Source organism: Pristiophorus japonicus, chromosome 4, assembly GCF_044704955.1.
Source record: "Pristiophorus japonicus isolate sPriJap1 chromosome 4, sPriJap1.hap1, whole genome shotgun sequence".
NCBI classification, from domain to species: domain Eukaryota; kingdom Metazoa; phylum Chordata; class Chondrichthyes; family Pristiophoridae; genus Pristiophorus; species Pristiophorus japonicus.
In genome coordinates, this window is record NC_091980.1 from 124,423,630 (window position 1) to 124,443,744 (window position 20,115).

At 46.9% G+C, this 20,115-nt stretch overlaps 1 protein-coding gene across 3 annotated transcripts in view; it reads left to right on the plus strand.

Moving 5' to 3' along the window:
* Positions 1-20,115, plus strand: part of LOC139263055 (dihydropyrimidinase-related protein 3-like) — a 239,574-nt gene that overhangs the window by 120,613 nt on the left and 98,846 nt on the right. For all 3 annotated transcript variants that reach the window (XM_070878568.1, XM_070878569.1, XM_070878570.1), the window contains exon 2: positions 5,480-5,568. In XM_070878568.1, coding sequence (XP_070734669.1) covers positions 5,480-5,568 — 89 coding nt within the window. The remainder of the gene's footprint in view (positions 1-5,479; positions 5,569-20,115) is intronic.

The window sequence follows — 20,115 nt, forward strand, 5'->3', positions numbered from 1 at the left end:
CTTACGGAGACATTGTTGGTGATATATCTCCAGCGACTTGAGGTGTCTTCTGTACATGGACTATGCCTCTGAGCTGTACAGGAGGGCGGGTATTATTACAGCCATGAGCTTGGTGGTAGATTTGAGGGCCTTGTCTTCGAACACTCTTTTCCTCAGGCGGCCGAAGGCTGCTCTGGCGCACTGGAGGTGGTGTTGAATCTCCGCATCAATGTCTGCTTTGTTAAGAGGATCCCGAGGTATGGGAAATGGTCCACGTTGTCGAGGGTCGCACCGTGGATCTTGATGACTGGGGGGCAGAGCTGTGCATTGAGGACAGGCTGGTGGAGGACCTTTGTCTTAGATGTTTAGCGTAAGGCCCATGCTTTCGTATGCCTCAATAAATACGTTGACTATATCCTGGAGTTCAGCCTCAATGTGTGCAGCCGTCGTCCGCGTACTGTAGCTCAACAACAGAGGTTGGGGTGACCTTGGACCTGGCCTGGAGGCGGCGTAGATTAAAGAGTTTCCCACTGGTTCTGTAGTTTAGTTTCACTCTAGTGGGGAGCTTGTTGACTGCGAGGTGGAGCATGGCAGCGAGGAAGATTGAGAAGAGGGTTGGGGCGATGACGCAGCCCTGTTTGATCCCGTTCCGGACGTGGATTGGGTCTGTAATGGATCCGTTGGTAAGGATCACGGCCTGCATGTCGTCGTGGAGCAGGCGAAGGATGTTGATCAACTTTTGAGGGCATCCGAAACGGAGGGGGACGCTCCATAGACCCTTGCGGTTGACAGTGTCAAAGACCTTTGTAAGGTCGAAAAAGGCCGTGTATAAGCGCTGGCGCTGCTCCCTGCATTTTTCCTGCAGCTGTCGCACTGCAAAGATCAAAATCCACACTGTGATTCCGGGAGGAGCTCCTTGGCCACAGGGAGAAGATGGTTGAGCAGAACTTGAGCGACAACTTTCCCAGTCGCTGATAGGGAGATTCCCCTGTAATTTCTGCAGTCAGACGTGTCCCCTTTTTTAAAGATGGTCACGATCACTGCATCTCAGATCTCCCAGCATGCTCCCCCCCCACCAGATGAGGTCATGTATCTGCGCCAACAGCGCCTCTCCGCCATACTTTAGCGCCTCAGCAGGGATTCCACTGCTCCCGTAGCCTTGTTGTTCTTGAGCTGTTTTATGGCTTTTTCCACCTCATGCATCATTGGGTTTTCACTGAGGTGGTGGCGGGTCGCATGCTGCGGGATGGAGTCGAGAACACTCTAGTCAAAGGCAGAGTCTCGGTTGAGGGTATCTTCAAAGTGCTCCTTCCAGCGGGTCCTGACTGCCTCGGTGTCCTTGATGAGTGTTCCCCTGTTCTTGACCAGCAGTGAGGTGGGGCCTTGGGAGTTTGGACCATAGGTGGCCTTGACTGCGATGACGAATCCTCGCATATCATGACTGTCGGCCAGTTGTATCTCCTGTGCTTTCTCCATCCACCACCTGTTCTTTAGCTCCCGGGTTTTTTGTTGGACCTCAGCCTTGAGCCCCCTGTAATGTTGTTTTGCTGCTCCTGAGTTGGGTTGTTGCTTAAGGCTCAGAAATGCTCTGCTCTTGCGATCGATTAGTTCTTGGATCTCCTGATCATTCTCATCAAACCAGTCCTGGTGTTTTTTGGTTGAGTGACCCAAGTGACTCTTCACAGGCACTGGTTATGGAGGCCTGGAAGGCAGACCAAGCGCTGTGGGCATTCAGCATCTCTGGGTCACCAGCTTAGGTGCTGGCTGTTATTAGCTGGGTCTTTAAGTGCCCCGGCATTGACTTTTTTGCGGAACTGCTTCTAACGCCTTCTTTGCTTTGGGGTTATGTTAATGTCGATGATGGATCGGATTAGGCGGTGGTCCGTCCAGCAGTCGTCAGCCCCTGTCATGGCGCATCCTTGTGATCCCTGGCTCGGACGATGACATAGTCAAGCAGGTGCCAGTGTTTGGAGCGAGGGTGTTGCCACGATGCCTTGTATTTGTCCCTCTGGTGGAACAGTATGTTGGTGATGAAAAGTTCATGTTCTAAACATTTTGTCAGGAGTAGGGTACAAATAGAGTTGGCTTTCCCTATCCCCTCTCTGCCAATCACGCCTCCCCAGAGGGCTGTTTCTTTGCCGACCCTGGCGTTCAAGTCACCTAGGAGGATCAATTTGTCGCTTGCGGGGATGCGGGACAGGGATGTTTCGAGGTTGGAATAAAAACCCTTGTTGGTCTCATCCATTGCATCGAGTGTTGGGGGGTACGCACTGATGACTGTGGTGCATTGTTCCGGGATCAGGTGAATCGAAGCGTCATGAGGCGTTCGTTAACCCCGCAGGGGGAGTCTTTGCGGCGGTCGACCAGCTCATTTTTGATGGCGAAGCCGACTCCGCAAAGGCGGCGTTCTTCCTCTGGTTTTCCTTTCCAGAAAAAGTGTAACCTCCACCATGTTCCTTGAGCTGGCCTTCCACTGCCTGCCGGGTCTCGTTTAGGGCGGCGATGTCAAAGTGTCTAAGTTCCCGGGCAACTATGGCAGTGCGGTGTTCCGGCCTGACGCTGTTTGAGTTATCCATGAGGATCCTGACGTTCCAGGTCCCAAACTTCATGTTAACGAAGTGAAAGATGCCTGTGCGTGAGTTCTTTTAATGTGGCCGTTGCACACCGGCAACCACACAGGCTTAGCTGAGCAAGGTCTTGGTCCAGTGGCAAGGGGGTCCAAGACTACTGGAGACCAGGCACTGCTGTATAAACCTAATTGCCGACGGCGAGATGTTGGCCGCAAGCTTGGTGCCGAGTAGCGCCCTTGATGGTAGATGGCCCGAGGCTTGGTTGGGGGCAGGCATTAGGAAGGTCATGCGCTCTTCTGCTGTCTACGTACTTGATGTATGCCTCTTTCCTGTTCCCTTATTTGATTAATCCATGTTTAGTTTGTTCTTTCCATTTAGCGGAATAGATTGTTCCTACACTCTGTTGAACATAATTTTAAATGTTTCCCATTGCTGTTCTACATCGTTGTTTGCCAATATTGTTGCTCGCTTTCTTTTCCCAAGTTTTATTCTCAGCCCCTCAAAATCAACTTTCCTCCAATCTATCACCCTGGTTTTTGTCATACTTGGGTCATTCTCAATGATCATCTTAAAGCATATTATATTATGGTCATTATTGCCTCGATGTTGCACTAATTTTTCTTCTCTTTTCTGCTCGGGTTCATTCCCATTACTAGATCCAATCGCAAATCCTCCCTTTTTTGGGCTTTTTACATATTGGGTTCAAAAGGAGTCTGTACACATTGTAGGAGCTTCATTCCCTTAACCCCTTTACCGACCTCTTCTATCCAATTACTATCTGGGTAGTTCAAATCCCCCATGATTATGCTCTTTTTTTTTACTTATTTCCCTAATTTGTCTGCATATTTCTTCCTCCACCTCCCTTCCACTAGTAGATGGTCTGTAGATTAAACCTATTAGTGTGATTGGCTCCGATAGATAATAATGGATCAAAGAAGGAGATAGTTGGAAGGGTGGCAATGCTTGGTCCAGGAGGAGGATTTTACGTAAGGTCTTAAAGGAGATGGGGAAGGTGGAGAGGTGGATGGGTTCTGGGAAAGAATTCCAGAGTTGGGCAAATCACGCTGAATCATTGACCTGCATTAAAGCACAAACCTTGCATGTTTATTGTTTCTAAAGCTCAATTAAATTAGTTGTTTTGGGCCCATTAAGTTGCATTTACTCTTCTGTACAGGTTTCCTGCTTTTAGTCTTTCCCTTCATCTTCTAACTATGGTGGGATTTACTTCATTGTGAACTTGGGCAGTGAGCATCTGCACACAACTTGACCATTGGGTGGAGGGACATCCCCAGTGGAGTCTGATCATGCCCTCATCTGACATTCGCCTATGCCTGTTTTGCACAATAGTCACTGCATAGCGATTGCAGTGTTGTCGCTAGGCTTTCAGTAATGTGTGGGGGGTGGGGTTAGGGTGAACTGTTTCAACTATGATCACTTTAATCGCCAAAAATATCCAGCAGTAGTGTTAGCGCTTACTTTTCCAATTTGGATTGTATCTGGAGAGTGCATAATGACCCATGTAATCGTGGGGTGAAGTATCAGTGGTGACGACTAGTTATGGTGGGACCAGTTAGAGGTTGCAAATTAAGTGTATCACGCAACTTTGAAGTGCGCTGGCTTGAGTGTAATTTTCTTTGAAGTTAGCTGCCTCACAAATGAGCCAACGTTGGACAGACTTTGCTGCATTGTTTGGCAGGTGTTTGTTTTTGTGAAGCTGTGAGATGAAATTCCCCTCTACTTTGCCCAAAGTCAGGTGAGCACCCCCTATGCACTAGAATTAAATTTTTTGTTGTTGCACTTTTCACATCAGCCATCTTTGGGCCTTCCTGGCCCACACTTTTTTGTTCATAGAATGTGAACGTCGCTGGCATGGCCAGCATTTAAATGTCCATCTCAAATTGTCCTTGAGAAGGCGGCAGTGAGACTTGCTAAGCCATTTTAGAGGGGCAGTTAAAAGTCACCCACATTGCTGTGGGTCTAGAGTCACATATAGACCAGACCGGGTAAGGACAGCAGATTTCCTTCCCTAAAGGACATTCGTGAACCAGTTGGGTTTTTAACGACAATCCGGTAGTTTTATCGTCACCATTACTGGTACTCACTTTTTAAAAAAAATTCCAGATTTATTTAATTGAATTTAAATTCCCCAGCTGCCGTGGTGGGATTTGCACTCATTACTCATTCTGGATTACTAATTCAGTAACGTAACCACTACCAGACATTAGATTTGAAAATTCCTAAAATTGTTCCACATCCTGAAGACAGGAGAAAGTTTTGGCACTGGAGAGCCACCTCCCTGAGGTGAATGGTAATCGTCTTAACCTGCTTTGCCATTCAGTTTCCTCAGTCCTACTACTTATAACCTGGAAGTCGTGTCTGTCGCGTTGGCAACCCTGGTTGATTGGGTGTAATTCTGGAGGTTACATCGTATGATCTCCTGCCTTGAACTTCTCCGCCCCCACTCTCCCACCATTGGTCCATCCTCCAGGCGCGCCACCTTCCCAGGCCAATTGGAAAGGGAATAGGCTCTTTGTGACCCCATTGGATTAATCTTGACCATTAGTAAAGCAACATTTCCCCATCTCCAATATTTTTATAACTAATAAATGAAAATGTTCAAAAAAAAGTTTAAAAAAAAAAAAAATTTCAATTTTATTTCACGCCGCTGTGATTTTTCTCCCGGGCTGCTCGCAGCCGAGTCCTGAATTCTGCAATTCCTAGAGATTCCAGGACAATCCTGAAGAGTTGGAAACCCTAAGTAATCTGCACTGTTAAGCTTCCTTTGCTGCAGGGAGAGTTCAAAAACCGTAACAATCCAAGCCTGTCGACCAGACTTGGACTGAAGATCTGTAGATACTTGCGTAATTTACCATCAGTTGAATTGTATTTTGATTACTGAGCTGGAAATGACTTTGAGTTTCTGTCTACAGAGTGACCGACTGATGATCAAAGGAGGCCGGATTGTCAACGATGACCAGTCTTTTAATGCTGACCTCTACATGGAAGATGGTCTCATCAAGTATGTGCAATTTTCTTTTCCTCAGTAACTCATTTAGAAAAGTGTGTGTAAAGCCTACAGTTTGTTTGTGCCTAGGCACAATCACCAACAAAATTATGGCAGGGTACAGCAGTGAAGTCGTTACGTGCCTGGATGAGTAATCCAGAGAACGCAAGTTTAAATCCCACTATGATAATTTGAGAATTTGAATTCAGTTTAAAAAAAAATTTAAAAAAAATCTGGAATTCGATTGTTGTAAAATCCCAGCTGGTTCACTTCAGGGGAGGAAACCTGCCTCCTTGCCCAGCCTGGACTCTAGTTCCATGCCAATGTGATTGAATCTTAACTGCCCACTGAAATGGCACAGCAAACCACTCAGTTTTATCAACCCGCCATCCAACAGTTCAAGAACAAGACCCACCACTTTCTCTGGGTGGTATTATGAAGATTTGGGATAGGTTGGTTTGGGATAAATGCCATCCTTCCCAGCGCCACACCCATCCCCCACACCCCATCCTTTAACCTTTCATTATTGCATGGGTCTGTGGCATAATGCTCTACGTGCAGCGTTCTTTCAGCGAGTTTGTGTTTGTAAACGCAGTACATGGGCCTGCTTTGAAGAGCAAACGCTGAAAAGAAGCTTGTCCCTAAATAGTATTTCGATTTGCTGTCCAGGATGGCCGGGCCACTGGTTTCCTGAGGTCTGCAGGCAGCCAGCTGCAGCAGAACGGGGGATGGGTAGTTTCTGGTGCTCCATGTCATGAGAGCAGTGGGGATCGAGTTAGGAGGTAGGGATGAGACAGCAGGTCCAGTTGGCTTTTGCTGTAGGTTTCTCGGTTAAGATGGAAATATTTTGGGAGCAGGAGAATGGGCGAAACTGCTGTATTAAATCAGATCCCAAGAGCCAATACCACTACTGCCTTTCCCCATTCTAGCAGCAAGTTTTGGTCGGAACTCTCCCAATCAGTGGTACACCTATGATTTTGTGTATTCAAGTATTGAAACTTGGCATACTAAAAGCAGAGACATAATTGACGTGACATCTAATGGCATCTCTCTGCCAGTCTTGTTACTCTGTTTTGTAATTATAATTGGGGGCAGGAATTCAGTATAGAAATTCCCCTGGCGTCATAAAATGTTGCTCCGCTAATATCACAAATGGGAATCTTGAATTTGGAATTGAATTTCCCATTCACGATGTCAATGGCTGCAACTTCATGATGTCAGCTTCACATCAACATTATCAATCTCCAAGTTGCACTCACATCACGCACCACCTTGACTTGGACTTGAATTCCTGTCTCTTCCCCATTACTGGATCAAAATTCTGGAATTACTACCTTCCACTCATTGTGGGACAAAGGACTCTATGGTTCAAGGAGCAAGCCCACCATAGGGAAACTATGGATTGGCAATAAGTGTGGCCTTTCCAGTGTTGCCCGCATCCTGAGAACAAATGATATAAAATTGGGCACATGAGGGGAATAGAGAGTCTTCTAGATGAAAGCAGGAATGGGGTACTGAAGTTGCATGTTCAGCCATGAACTCATTGAATGGCGGTGCAGGCTCGAAGGGCCGAATGGCCTACTCCTGCACCTATTTTCTATGTTTCTATGAAGTGTTCCCTCCCAGGCTGCTTATTGTCTGATGTTCTCGAGTATAACTCAGAGTAAACCTGGTGTGCCTGATGGACTTAAAACAACTGTACAGATATCTGTCTCTCATGTTCTTAATGTTTATGCTCATGGGGTATTTCAGTATGTAATGTCATTATCGTACTTTGTTCCCTTTTATTTTATTTTTTCCTGCACAATTTTCTTCTCCACCCAAAGAGATCAATACATTGCTGGGTTACGGTTCCATGGGGACTGGGCGGTTCCAATACCATGTCCAAATAGCCATTAATCACATGTGAGTGTTGACTCCGAGCTATTTGATCATGGCTGAGACCAGTCCTGTCCTCTGGGAATGGGACACCTGATTTTCATCTCCATAATCCAAGGTTGTCAAGGATAGTTGTAGCGCAGCTAAGATCAGACTAAGGAGCGAGGCTGAGCGCTTCCTGGTTGATATAACTCAGCTACTCACTGCATAAACTCACTCAGCCATTATGGGAGCCATTGCACTTTGTTACTTTAAGGGTTAGTGTTGCCACAGTGTTTGGTAGGAATCTTGATGATGTTTACTAACTGACACCATAGTGTCAGTAATAGTGACCATGAAACTACTGGATTGTCGTAAAAACCTATCAGGTTCATTAATGCCCTCTCGGGAAGGAAATCTGCCGTCCATACCTGGTCTGGACCAGGTATGTGACTCCAGACCCACAGTAATGTGATTAACTCTTAACTGCCCTCTGAAATGGCCTAACAAGCCACTCAGTTGTAACAAACCGCTACAAGAAACAAACTTGGGAGATCTGTCCTGCAGACTAGTCAAATGACAGCCTGACATCTTCTCCGGCAGCATCTCCCAAACCCGCGACCTCTACCACCTAGAAGGACTAGGGCAGCAGGCACATGGGTCCACCATCACCTGCAAGTTCCCCTCAAAGTTACGCACCATCCTGACTTGGAAATATATTGCTGTTCCTTCATCGACACTGGGTCAAAATCCTGCAACTCCCTCCCTAACAGCACTGAGAGTACCTTCACCACACGGACTACAGCGGTTGAAGAAGGTGGCTCACCACCACCCTCTCGAGGGCAATTGGGGATGGGCAATAAATGCTGGCTTTGCCAGCGACACCCACATCCCGGAACAAATAAAAAAAGCCATGAGATCAGTGCGATTTGTATTGAATTATTTTTCTGCTGCATCAAGGTTAAAATGTGAAAACTGGGAATCATGCTGAATCCAGACCTTCCCGGGTTTTGGGATGACTCCTGGAACTCATCGTCAAATCTCCAAGGAAGATTGATGGACCAGCTGCTGTCCACTGCTGCAAAGTTGCTGGTGGGATTCAGAAATTATGATAGATCAGATATCCGGGAGAAATTTCTGGAATCTTCCAGGTGTGCTGGCTGGCACTTGAGACAGCTCCGAGAGAGTTGTCATGTAAGAGGGCTTAACATGGAGGACATGTGCAGTAGGTGTTTGTGCATGTCTCTTTACTCTAACCTCTCTTTTGTGTATGCAGTGTCCCATACTTTAATCTCTCTCATTTTCCTGAAAGCACTTCAATATTTAAAGCTTGTGGGGAGTCAAATGGTGTCTGAACGGCCTTGTTCCCAGGCCTGGCTGTTTTGGGACTTCAACCTCCTCCGTACCAGATAACCAACCCCTTTGAAATGTGTTTACAGTGCTGCAAGCTTGTGAACTATGAATTGAATGATGAAGGCAATTCCCTCCTGGTGCCTCAGATATCTGAGCCTTTCATGCTGTGGTTTGCAGTGTTTCTTATACTTCCCACAATCTATCCACACAACTTCTACAGCAAACATTGTTCAGTCCGAGTCCTTTAACGATTCCCCCGTGCAGAGTCCCCTTGTGCTCCATTCGGTGTCTGAGTACAACTTGAGACGGTGTGGAACTACGAGGTACTGTTGGTCGTTGTCCTTGCGGCACGAAAAATAGGAGTGAGTTGAAGAGGACAATTGATTGTGATTAATGAAGCTTTCTAATTGACTTGGGGATAAATTGGGTTTCATAAGAAATAGGAGCAGGAGTAGGCCATACGTCCCCTCGAGCCTGCTCTGTCATTCAATAAGATCATGGCTGATCTGATCCTGGCCTTCACTCCAGTTCCCTGCCCGCTCCCCATAATCCTTGACTCCCTTATTAAAAATTCTGTCTGTCTACACCTTAAATATATTCAATGACCCAGCCTCTACTGCTCTCTGGGGTAGAGAATCCCAAAGATTCATGACCCTCTGAGAGAAGAAATTCCTTCTCATTTCCATTTTAAATGGGCGACCCCTTTTTCTGAAATTATGCCCTCTAGTTCTAGATTCCCCCACGAGGGGAAACCTCCTCTCTGCATCTACCCTGTCACGCCCCCTAGAATCTTATACATTTCATTCTTCTAAACTCCAATTAATATAGGCTCAACCTTTCTTCATAAGACAACCCCTTCATCTCAGGAATCAACATAGTGAACCTTCTCTCTACTGCCTCCAGTACAAGTATATCTCTCCTTAAATAAGGAGACAAAAACTGTACACAGTACTCGAGACAGTGAAAGTTAGCCGACTATTCCACCATGAGAGTAGAGCAACATAGGTGAACACTACTCTTAGCGCAGACGTAATCTTCCCCCATCCGATCTCCCCTGGAAGTGCCAAATTGGAAGCCGGTGACTTCTAGATGTTAAAAGGTACCTGCCTGAAACGCATTGGGCGCCTTGCTTACGCAAATTGAGTACCAACGACGATTATAGGACCCTGATGCAAAATTGGTCATCCAATGGGTGGTGCACTATGTATGCTCCTCCCATTTGTAATGGTTGGCGGCCATATTCACCAAGTTAAGAAACCTTTTTTTTTAAATATAGTTTCATTTCTTTGAAGCCAGGAGGAATGCTTCTCTTGGCTCCACAAGAATTCTGCGGGCTGATGCCAGGCTCGGGCTGACCCCCACTCCCACCTGTGGGCCAGCTCGGCATCTCATCTGCCAGTTACACCACGATTCACAATGAATATTTTTGCTGAGATCAGTTACTGTGGTAAGTTTGATATTTTCTTGCTATGAAATGGAATCATCATGCATCTGGCGAGAATACATTAGTAGGCCACAATTGTCAAAACCAAGAGAGCTCTTTGGTCTGTAGTTCAATTGCAGGTCTGTCCCACATAAGCTGGTATCCAGCTGGGTCAGCAGTGAAGGGCTGCAGTTGACGTCATTGTCTCCAGGCCTGGAAGGGGGGGGGGCGGGGTGCAGGGCGGGGTGCGTGTGGTGAGGAGGAAAATCAGCCAGGATTCCTTCTCCTGATCATTGTCCAGTGATATCTAATGGATAGAGCGCCTGTGTCAATGTTGAGCAAGGCTAGAGAAGCGTTCATCTGCATTGCTCTACTCTCATGGTGGAATAGTCGGTTAACTTTCACCATCTAGGCTCACATATAATGGATGGGCATTTAACAAGAGCTTCCAACAGATGGAATTGGTGGCAAGGGCACTGAGCTTGTGGTGGTGGCAGAAGGCTTCAGTCTTCCCATGTTTAGTTCAAGGACATTGTGGTTCGTCCAAGACTGGATGTTGGATGAGCAGCATGACAAGACTGCCACAGTGGCAATGTCAAGAGCGTTGTTGAAGTAGAGTTGTGCGTTGTCCGCGTACATTTGGAAGCTGGCCCCCATATCTGCAGATGTGGAAGAAAGTACTTGCATTTTAATAGCATCTTTCATGTCCTCCAGATGTCCAAAAGTGCTTCACAGCCAGTGAAATACTTTTGAAGTGTTGTCACTGTTTTGTAGGCTAATGGTGAATTTGCAAACAGCTAGTCCCATAAATAGCAAGTAAGATGAATGACCAGTTTGTCTGTTGTGGTTGAGAGAGGAATTTTGGTCTAGAGACCAGGAAAACTTCAAATATTGCAATGGCATTTTTTTTTTACTTCCATCTGGTCAGGCTGACTGAGCCTCATATCTCATCTGAGAGAGATGTACCTTCTCACAATGGAGTACTCCCTCAGTGTTGCAAGGAACTATCAACCTGTACTATGTGCTCAGATCCTGGAATGAGCATTGAACTCACAAACCTTATGAATCCTAGGCAAGCGTTACCAAGTGAGCCTTTCTAAGCATTAGATTCCAATGTCATTGTTCCTGCTGGAAAGTGGTAGAGAAAAATTGCAAAACCTGCGACAAACTTTCTCCGATGTAGTTTGGCTCCTGTGCGGAGACTTGCTGAAGAAATCTTGGACAAAAATTAAAAGTGTGCGATGCGTACGTGAGCAGTGTGTCCATCCTCAAGTTTGTGCTCTTGAAGGCATGGGATGTCAACAGTAGTGTGTCCACATCAGACATTCTCAGATCAGATATACTCTGGTGAGATGCGGAATAAAGCTGTTTCTACTTTGCCTAACCACGGCCCTTCACCCCAACCACGGGTCCCCTGCTGATTCACCCGAAATAGGAGCGGTTTTGAATTTTGAGCTTGTACCCAATCTGAACTGGATTTGAAGCTGGGAGTATTTCATTTAAAAATAAATATTCAAATTTTCTTAAGCTCATCTCTACAACAGTCAGTATAGATAGGAGGAAAATTGCTGTGTGCTCAGATTGACTATTGCTATTATGTCAAGCATGAAAGATGTTGTCAAGCCCATGCAACCCTTTATTGTCCAGGTTTTCTAATTGGCGTAGGTTTCCAAAACACAGCTCGAGCCTGGTGTTACAGTCCAGGAGTTGCAGTGCTTTGTTTCAAAGTGACTTCAGCAGAGTTAAGATTGTCAATCCAATATCTGTTAAATGAAGTAGCTGTTAGATATTGGTTCAACCAATGAGTCCTTGGGTTCTGGTGTTAAAAGGCTGTTTGATTGTTGCACAATGATCAAGGTATAACTCATTGGGCTAAATTTTCCCCAGTTTTCTGTGCAATTTTTTGGCGTGCGCCATTCTTTTGGGAGTAAATTAAAACCTCAAAGTTTCTGCACCAGCGTAACTCAAAGTTAGTTAGAATTTTTTTAGGCTAGGATTTTTTGCGTCATGGGGCGTAACCTGATGTCTGCGCCAGTTTTTCACATTTATGCAAGTTTGGCCAACTTACATTTTTCCTAGGACGGCGTATGGGAACACTCCCAAAAAGCTTTCTGGGCACTGAAGAAAAAGCAGCACATTAAAAAAATCGGCGCATAAAGACGCCATTGTTTTTAGGCGAAGTTTTGGAGGGAGTCAAGGAGGCAAAGAATATGTATCATAAAGCTTAATTTTTTCAAAGTCAAAAGGGAGAAAATGGAAGTCTAATGCAATTTTTGATATTTTTCAAAAGTGCCACGCCACCATCGAACATCTCACTGGGCTCGAGGGTCGGAGTGTCGGCCGGCAGAATTAGTCCCTCGCCCGGACACGCGGGTTCAGGGCTCGGCTTCAGAAGGAGCCCCGGGGGGGGGGGTTTGGAAACGGAACTGAACTGTCAGCCACTTATAAAAGGGATGAGAAGCCTTAGGCTACACAGCAGTTTCAAAAGAAGCCTGCAGGGGGTGGGAGGGGGAAGCCGAGTCCTTGTGTCCGGGCGAGGGAGCGATTCTGCTGGCTGACCCTTGAGCCAGGTGAGTGGGCTGGTACTTTGAAAAACATTAAAATTAAACAATTGCATCAGACTTGGTTTCTTCATTGAATGCCTAGCTTCCTGTTCTAAGCATGCCTATTGCGCATGCGTAGACCAGGGTGTGGTCCATGCTAAGGCGTCCATCTTGGGAGGTGGGGGGGAAGGAAGAGAGAGAGAAAAGTGCTTTGTCCTACTGTTTTGAGCTTCTTGCAAAGCCAGAATTAAATTATGGGGGCAATATTGACACTGCCATACCTCGTGCAAGGCTTCTGCATGATTGTGCTGCGGAGGAGAACGTCATCACCTGAGGAACCTCAGAGCACGTAGGATGATGAGCAGGAGGCCTTACCCACATCGGGTATATCGAGAACAGGCGTTCATACCTGCAACTGAGTGATGCAGACTGTGTGAGAAGGCTGCGTTTCTGCAAATAAGTTGTAACCGAGATCTATGAGTTAATAAAAGTAGACCTGCACCCTAGAAATGTCAGGAGGACTGCTTTGTCAGTTGAAGTAAAGGTTCCAGCTACACTTTCTTTTTATGCATCTGGATTGTTCCAGGCCACAACTGGGGATGTGTGTGCCATTTCTCAACATGCAACACATATCTGCATTCAGCAGATGACTGCTGCACAGTATGCCCGGAGGAATGACTACATAAAGTTCCCCATGATCACCGAGGCAATATGTGACAGGGCTGTGGGCTTCTCCAGGATTTCTGGCTTCCCAAAGTTACAGGGCTACATTGATTGTACCCACATTGCCTTGCGAGCACCTTTGGAGGATTCCGAGATGTACCAGAACAGAAAAGGCTTCCATTCCATGAATGTGCAGCTCGTCTGACGACATGCATCACATCATGTCAGTTGATGCGAGATACCCTGGGAGCACCCATGATGTGTTCATCCTACGCGAGAGTGCTATATCTGTCATGTTTCAGCAGCAATCAGAAGGGCAGAGCCTCGCCACCTTGCTCATGATACCCTTACACGTAAACCGGACGAAAGCTGACCGGGAATACAACATGTCATACACTGGGACGCGCAGCAGCAGCGTTTCGGATGCCTGGAGCATTCCAGAGGATACTTGGAATACTCCCCTGAGATTGTAGGTCAGTTCACTGTTGTGTGCTGCATGCTGCATAACTTAGCCATCATGAGGCAGCAGCAGATGCTAGTAGAAGACTCACCTGAAGTGTGAGTGGCAGATGATGATGAGGAAGATGCAGATGATGATGAGGACGAGGATGCCATGCAACTACCTGAACCTGGAGCATGACGACAGAGGAGAGCGGGCCGTCATGCCCCTTTAAAGATTGCTCGAGCCTTGCGCCAGCAGCTCATCCGTGAATGCTTTGCTGTCTGAAGGCAACTATTCCTGTTTACTGTTTGGACCTGTTCCACAATGTTGTTAGTAAATTACAATTTAAATGGAGAAAAATTGCCAAGTGCTGCATTACAGAGGGACCTGGGGGTCCTTGTGCATGAAACACAAGAAGTTAGTATACAGGTACAGCAAGTATACAGGTACAGCAAGTAATCAGGAAGGCAAATGAAATGTTGCCCTTTATTGCAAGGGGGATAGAGTATAAAAGCAGAGAAGTCCTGCTCCAACTGTACAGGGTATTGGTGAGGCCACATCTGGAGTACTGCGTACAGTTTTGGTCTCAGTATTAAGGAAGGATATACTTGCATTGGAGGCTGTTCAGAAAAGGTTCAGTCGGTTGATTTTGGAGAAGAGTGGATTGACTTATCAGGATAGGTTGGGCCTGTACACATTGGAGTTCAGAAGAATGAGAGGTAATCTTATCAAAACATATAAGATAATGAGGGGGCTCAACAAGGTGGATGCAGAGAGGATATTTCCACTCCTACGGGAAACTCAAACTAGGGGACATAATCTAAGAATAAGGGGCCACCCATTTAAAACTGAGACGAGGAGAAATTTCTTCTCCTGAGGGTTATAAATCTATGGAATTCTCTGCCCCAGAGAGTTGTGGAGGTTGGATCATTGAATATATTTAAGGCAGAGATGGACACATTTTTGAGTGATAAGGAAGTAAAGGGTTATGGGGAGCGAGCAGCGAAGTGGAGCTGAGTCCATGATCAGATCAGCCATGATCTTCTTGAATGGTTGAGCAGGCTCGAGGGGTCAAATGGCCTACTCTTGCTCCTATTTCTTATGTTCTTATTTCTTATGTTCTTATTTCTTATGTTCTTATTTCTTATGTTGTGTTGTGTTAATAGAACAAATAATGGAAATGATTCAGTTATAATTTAAAATATTTTTTATTCAAAAGTTTAACACTTAACTTTTGTACTTACTTAACTTTAATAAAAATATTCTTGCATCAAACTTTAAAGTTTTCAGTTAAGATCACCTACAAATTTTTAAACTTGTAAATTTATATCACTTACAAAAAACTTTTAATTTGAGCACAGTTACAACAGTAACAACAGCTGGACCCATCTCTCCTCCACCTTATTCTAAGACCGCCCGCTGTGCTTAGTCTTAGTGACTCCACCACTGCCCGCAGGTGATGGCACAGCATTTCTCGGGTTGGTACCAAGCTTATACTTTCGTGCATCTTGGCTAATGCACACTAATTGATGGGGGTGTGGGCAAGCAGTAACGTGGAAGGCCCGGCTTGGGCCTCTTCAGCTCAGGGGATCAAGGAGTATGGAGAGAAAGCAGGAAAGGGGTACTGAGGGAATGATCAGCCATGTTCTTATTGAATGGCGGTGCAGGCTCGAAGGGCCGAATGGCCTACTCCTGCACCTATTTTCTATGTTTGAGATTGGTCTGTTGATTGGAGTGAGTGTGGCATTTGATTTAGTCAATGGCCGCGGGTTCTGGGCCTGTTCCCTTATTGCAGTAGCTACCTGCAACATTCCTCCCTCGTGCTCCGACAGTATCTCAACTAACTGCAACATTCCCTCCCTCATCAGTGTATCAGCTACCTGCAACATTCTCTCCCTCGTGCCCAAGCAGTGTTCCCATTTCTCACGAGAATGTTGTTAATTCTCCCGACAGTCCCGATACCTCATCACCCACCCAATGATGGTGTCCAGGAGTGACCACGTACGATCAATGCTCTCCCCACTCATTGCCATCATCTGAACAACTCTGTTGCATCCTGCACCTCAGGGGAGCGCTGTTGAGCTCTCCTTCCCCTTCTCACTCTGGGTGTGCCTCGCTACACCCCACTGGAACCCGCAGCCTCGGATTTTATGAAATTATCGAATGTCCCAACACTAGTACCACTCAGGAAAGAGGCTGGCACCTCAATGGGCGGCACCAGCACCTCCCCCACCGTAAGTACAACAGTGGGGGCTTCACCCTCCCCCTCACCCCCCATGGTCTGGAAGGTGGGATTGGAAGATGTTCTCCTCTTCAGGTTTGTCCACATCTGAATCATCATCTGCATCGGCTTCAGGCTCATCAGCGCTCGCCTCAAATTCTACAAAATATAACAGAACAGACAAATGGTTAGCAGCAGAGGAGGGGGAAGGGTGGGTGGCATGAGTCGGCTCACACAGCGGAGGCAGCAGACTCATTTGAAGGACCACGATGAATGATAGCATATTGCATCAACCGAAGCGTAGCTGACGGAGACATCCCCATGAACCGAAGCATGGCTACCCACGCAGTAGTTAACATTCAGGAAAACCAGACTCTGGAATTTGCAAGACTTACCCTTTCCCTCGAGAATAAATGAAAATATTACTTACACTAACGACTTGACCAAGGTCCTGCCCCTTTTTTTTGCACTTGCCTCCAGACCTCGGGGTGGTCACCATTGCACAGTAATCTTGTGCAAGTTGGTTGCAGTTACCTCTGCTGGTGTCCAGCTCGTGCCATCTGGCCTCAATTACAGTAACCAGTGCCTCCACTTTCTCTTGTGAGAAATTCTTGGTCCTTGAGCTGTGTTGCATATTGCAGCTCCGATTTTTTTTTTTTTTCCCACTGAGAATTAAAGTTCTCTCTCAGTTCTCACACAACTGGCTCTCTCTCAATGCAGACCGGGAGGTGTGCTGGGCATGCGTGCCCATAGCAATCACGTAAATAACGTCATTTCTTTCCCCGCGCATGCGCAGAAGCGGGGAGCATCCTTTTTTCGGCACAGACATTAGGCTCCACCCCCCGAATCTAAAGGACCGGCTGCGTGGCGCCAATTTCAAAAATTAGAATGCGGAAACTTTCCAGTTATTTTATTGGAGTAGTCAGGGCCAAAAAAACGAGCGTAACTGTTGAAATATGGCAAAAAATGGCATTGGGGAAAATTGAGCCCATTAAGTGGAAAGCGTTCACTTGAAAACTAGAATTTTACTGTGTAATAGAAGTGGTTCTGAAAAGAAAATGTTAAGTCGGTCTGTATTAAATAGCTGTTATCTGGAAGGAGGTTTCCACAAGGCTAGTGTGATCTGGAAGTAGAGTGCAGCGTTTTAATGAGGGTATCTATTGATCTGCTGGAGAATTGATGTGTAGCCAACAGAAAGTGGGTTTCATTTATTGTTTCCCCCTCTTGCTCCACAGACTACCCAGTCTCCGCCTCGGTGACCAGAGAGGTAAAGAGAGCACCCAATACAGAGTGGGGGAAATGACAGGGTCACTACAAGGTGACCCTTGGACACTGGCCAGTATTGGTGGAGGACTGTAGCCAAAGCCCTCTGGTCATAATTGGTGCGTGGCCTGGCAAGATCAGAGTGTAGGGGGGGAGGAGGAGAGAGACGAGATTTTTTGTTTGTTTGTTTAAAAAGGGTCATGGTTTCTGTTCTGTAGGCATGCCTGTTCACTGTGTGATGTCTGTAACACTGTCATGCAACATTGAATGTACCCTTGTACTGTACACACCTTATCGGTACACTGGAGGGTGCTGTTGCTGGGGATCCAGGGGTTGCCTGCACACGGCAGGTAACCCAGTATAAAAAGGAGAACACAGCTTGTTTTCATCACTCAGGAGTGCTAATAAAGTACTGCAGGTCTGCACAGTTTAAGTACCATACCCTGCCTCGTGGAGTCATTACTAAAGGTGCCTACATACACTATAACTGGCGACAGGAATGCAGGATCATGAACTACACGCTCAACATGTCTAACCTCAGCAACTTTCAGCATTTTACAGAGGGGGAAGATTTGCATGCTTTTGTGGAAAGATTGGAACACTTCTTTATAGCCAACGACCTGGACGGGGACACACCGGCCACACTACCGAACAAACGCAGGGCCATCCTGCTTAGCAGTTGTGGGCCCACCACCTACGGTCGCGTCAGGGACTTACTAGCCCCAGAGAAGACAACCACCAAGAGCTATGAGGAACTTGTAACAATCATACAGGAACAAGTAAAACCGAAAGAAAGCATCCTCACAGCCAGGCACCGGTTCTACACTTACCGGCGACCTGAGGGCCAAGAAATTGCCAAGTGTGTTGCACACTTAAGACTAGCTGCACCGTGTGAGTTTGGCGACCACCTTAATGAAGCACTAAGGGACATATTTGTCATTGGAATCAGCCACGAAGGCCTCCGACACAAATTGCTCTCGGCTGACATCATGGTCACCCTTCAGAAAGCAATTGAAGTGAGCCAGACCTACAATGGTTTCGGCCATTGACTCCAGGCGAATACTGACCCAGGACTCTAAACCGGCGAGCGCACTGCACCGCATGGACACTTCTAAAGGCAGAAATGCTCCCCCGAGTCCCGTAACCCTGAATCCGCCACATGGGGCAAACTGGATGGCCACGTGCTGGTGCTGTGGAGGAAACCACAGGGCCCACCAGTGCCGCTGCAAAGAAAAAAGGGTACCTTCAGAGAATGTGCAGAAAAGGCTGTACTCACTGTGTTTCTAATGAGTTGGCTAATCACCGAGGCTCCGACACAGATGAAGATGTAGCTGCTCTAACCCTGGGAGAGGAGTATGGAATCTTTACCTGCTCCACCGGAAGTTCTCCGTGGATGATGGAAGTGGACATTGACGGGGTCCCAGTCTCCATGGAGATCGACACAGGGGCGAGCCAGTCTGTGATGAGCCAAAAGACCTTTGAAAAAATTTGGAGGAATCCTCCCACTTGACCAAAACTTCTCCAATCCAGGCAAAGCTGCTCACCTATACCAAAGGTAAAATCCAAATCTTTGGCAGTGTGGACATCCAGGTCTCCCAGGGCGACGTGTTGCACAAACTCCCCCTGTGGATTGTAGCCGGCGACGGTCCCACACTGCTGGGCAGAAATTGGATGAACTGGGTCCACATCAGGTGAAGTGGTGCTGTGGGGGAAAAAACACCACAGCCTGTCTGCAACAAGACCACAAAATGGCTGCAGCACCACAAGCACGTGGAAGAAAAGAGCACCACAGGATGCCTACAATAAGACCACAAAATGGCTGCAGTACCACAAGCATGTGGAAGAAAAGAGCACCACAAAATGGCTGCAGACCTGCATTCAAAATGGCCTCCTCCATGCCATGAGTCAACATGGAGGAGCACCATGTGACATCAAGTGGCCAATCAGATTTGAAGGCTCCCTTAAAGGAGACCGGTAACCAAAACATTTTAAAGGGGAAGTTCCAACTATTTGAGTATACGGACTTTAAAGGGTACAAGTATGAAAACGTATGCAATGTAACCATGAATTATGATGATGCTGTAACTAATGAGATGAATGCAGGTGTCAGTAAGGTTAAGAACAAGTTTATTATGCTTAACAATAATGATAGAGAATGTGAAATGCCTAATGTAACCATGTCTGTTGAGACCAGGACACCCAAAAGTGATGCCAGTACTAGAATGTATAATGCAGGCTTGACTATGTGTGATCAGAGCCAAGGTGTCATGTAGGACACTGCCAAAGGACATTGGGTCCTATAGAGACAATGCTAATGCCAAGGTTCAGCAGACTACCTGACCATGTAGCCCAGACCTTTAGAAGGAATGTGATGCCCCTTGCAGGACACACACACAGGCAGTGGGAGCAGACCCACTACAGGGACAGTGGTCAATGGGCAGCCCAGCCACCACCAATGGCAACCTGCACCAGACCAGTCCTACAGCCCCTGGCCATCAGGGCCAACACCAGAAGCATGAGGCCAATACCCTCCAGCTTCCCTGGCAAACCCTGGGATGGAATGACCTGACCCTCATCCCCCATTGGTGGAGAAGGAGCCCACCCAGTCTTGTGGCCCTGCCCACCACCCCACAACTACCCACATCACAGTGTATACACACCACCCACTGCTGCCATGGCTATCTCCCCGAGGGATCCCACAACAGTGACACCCACTTGGTCTGTGTATGAGGGAGGGGAAACGTACGAGGCCAGCCTCAAGCACAGGGGTCACACCTGGCAACCACACAACCCTCAC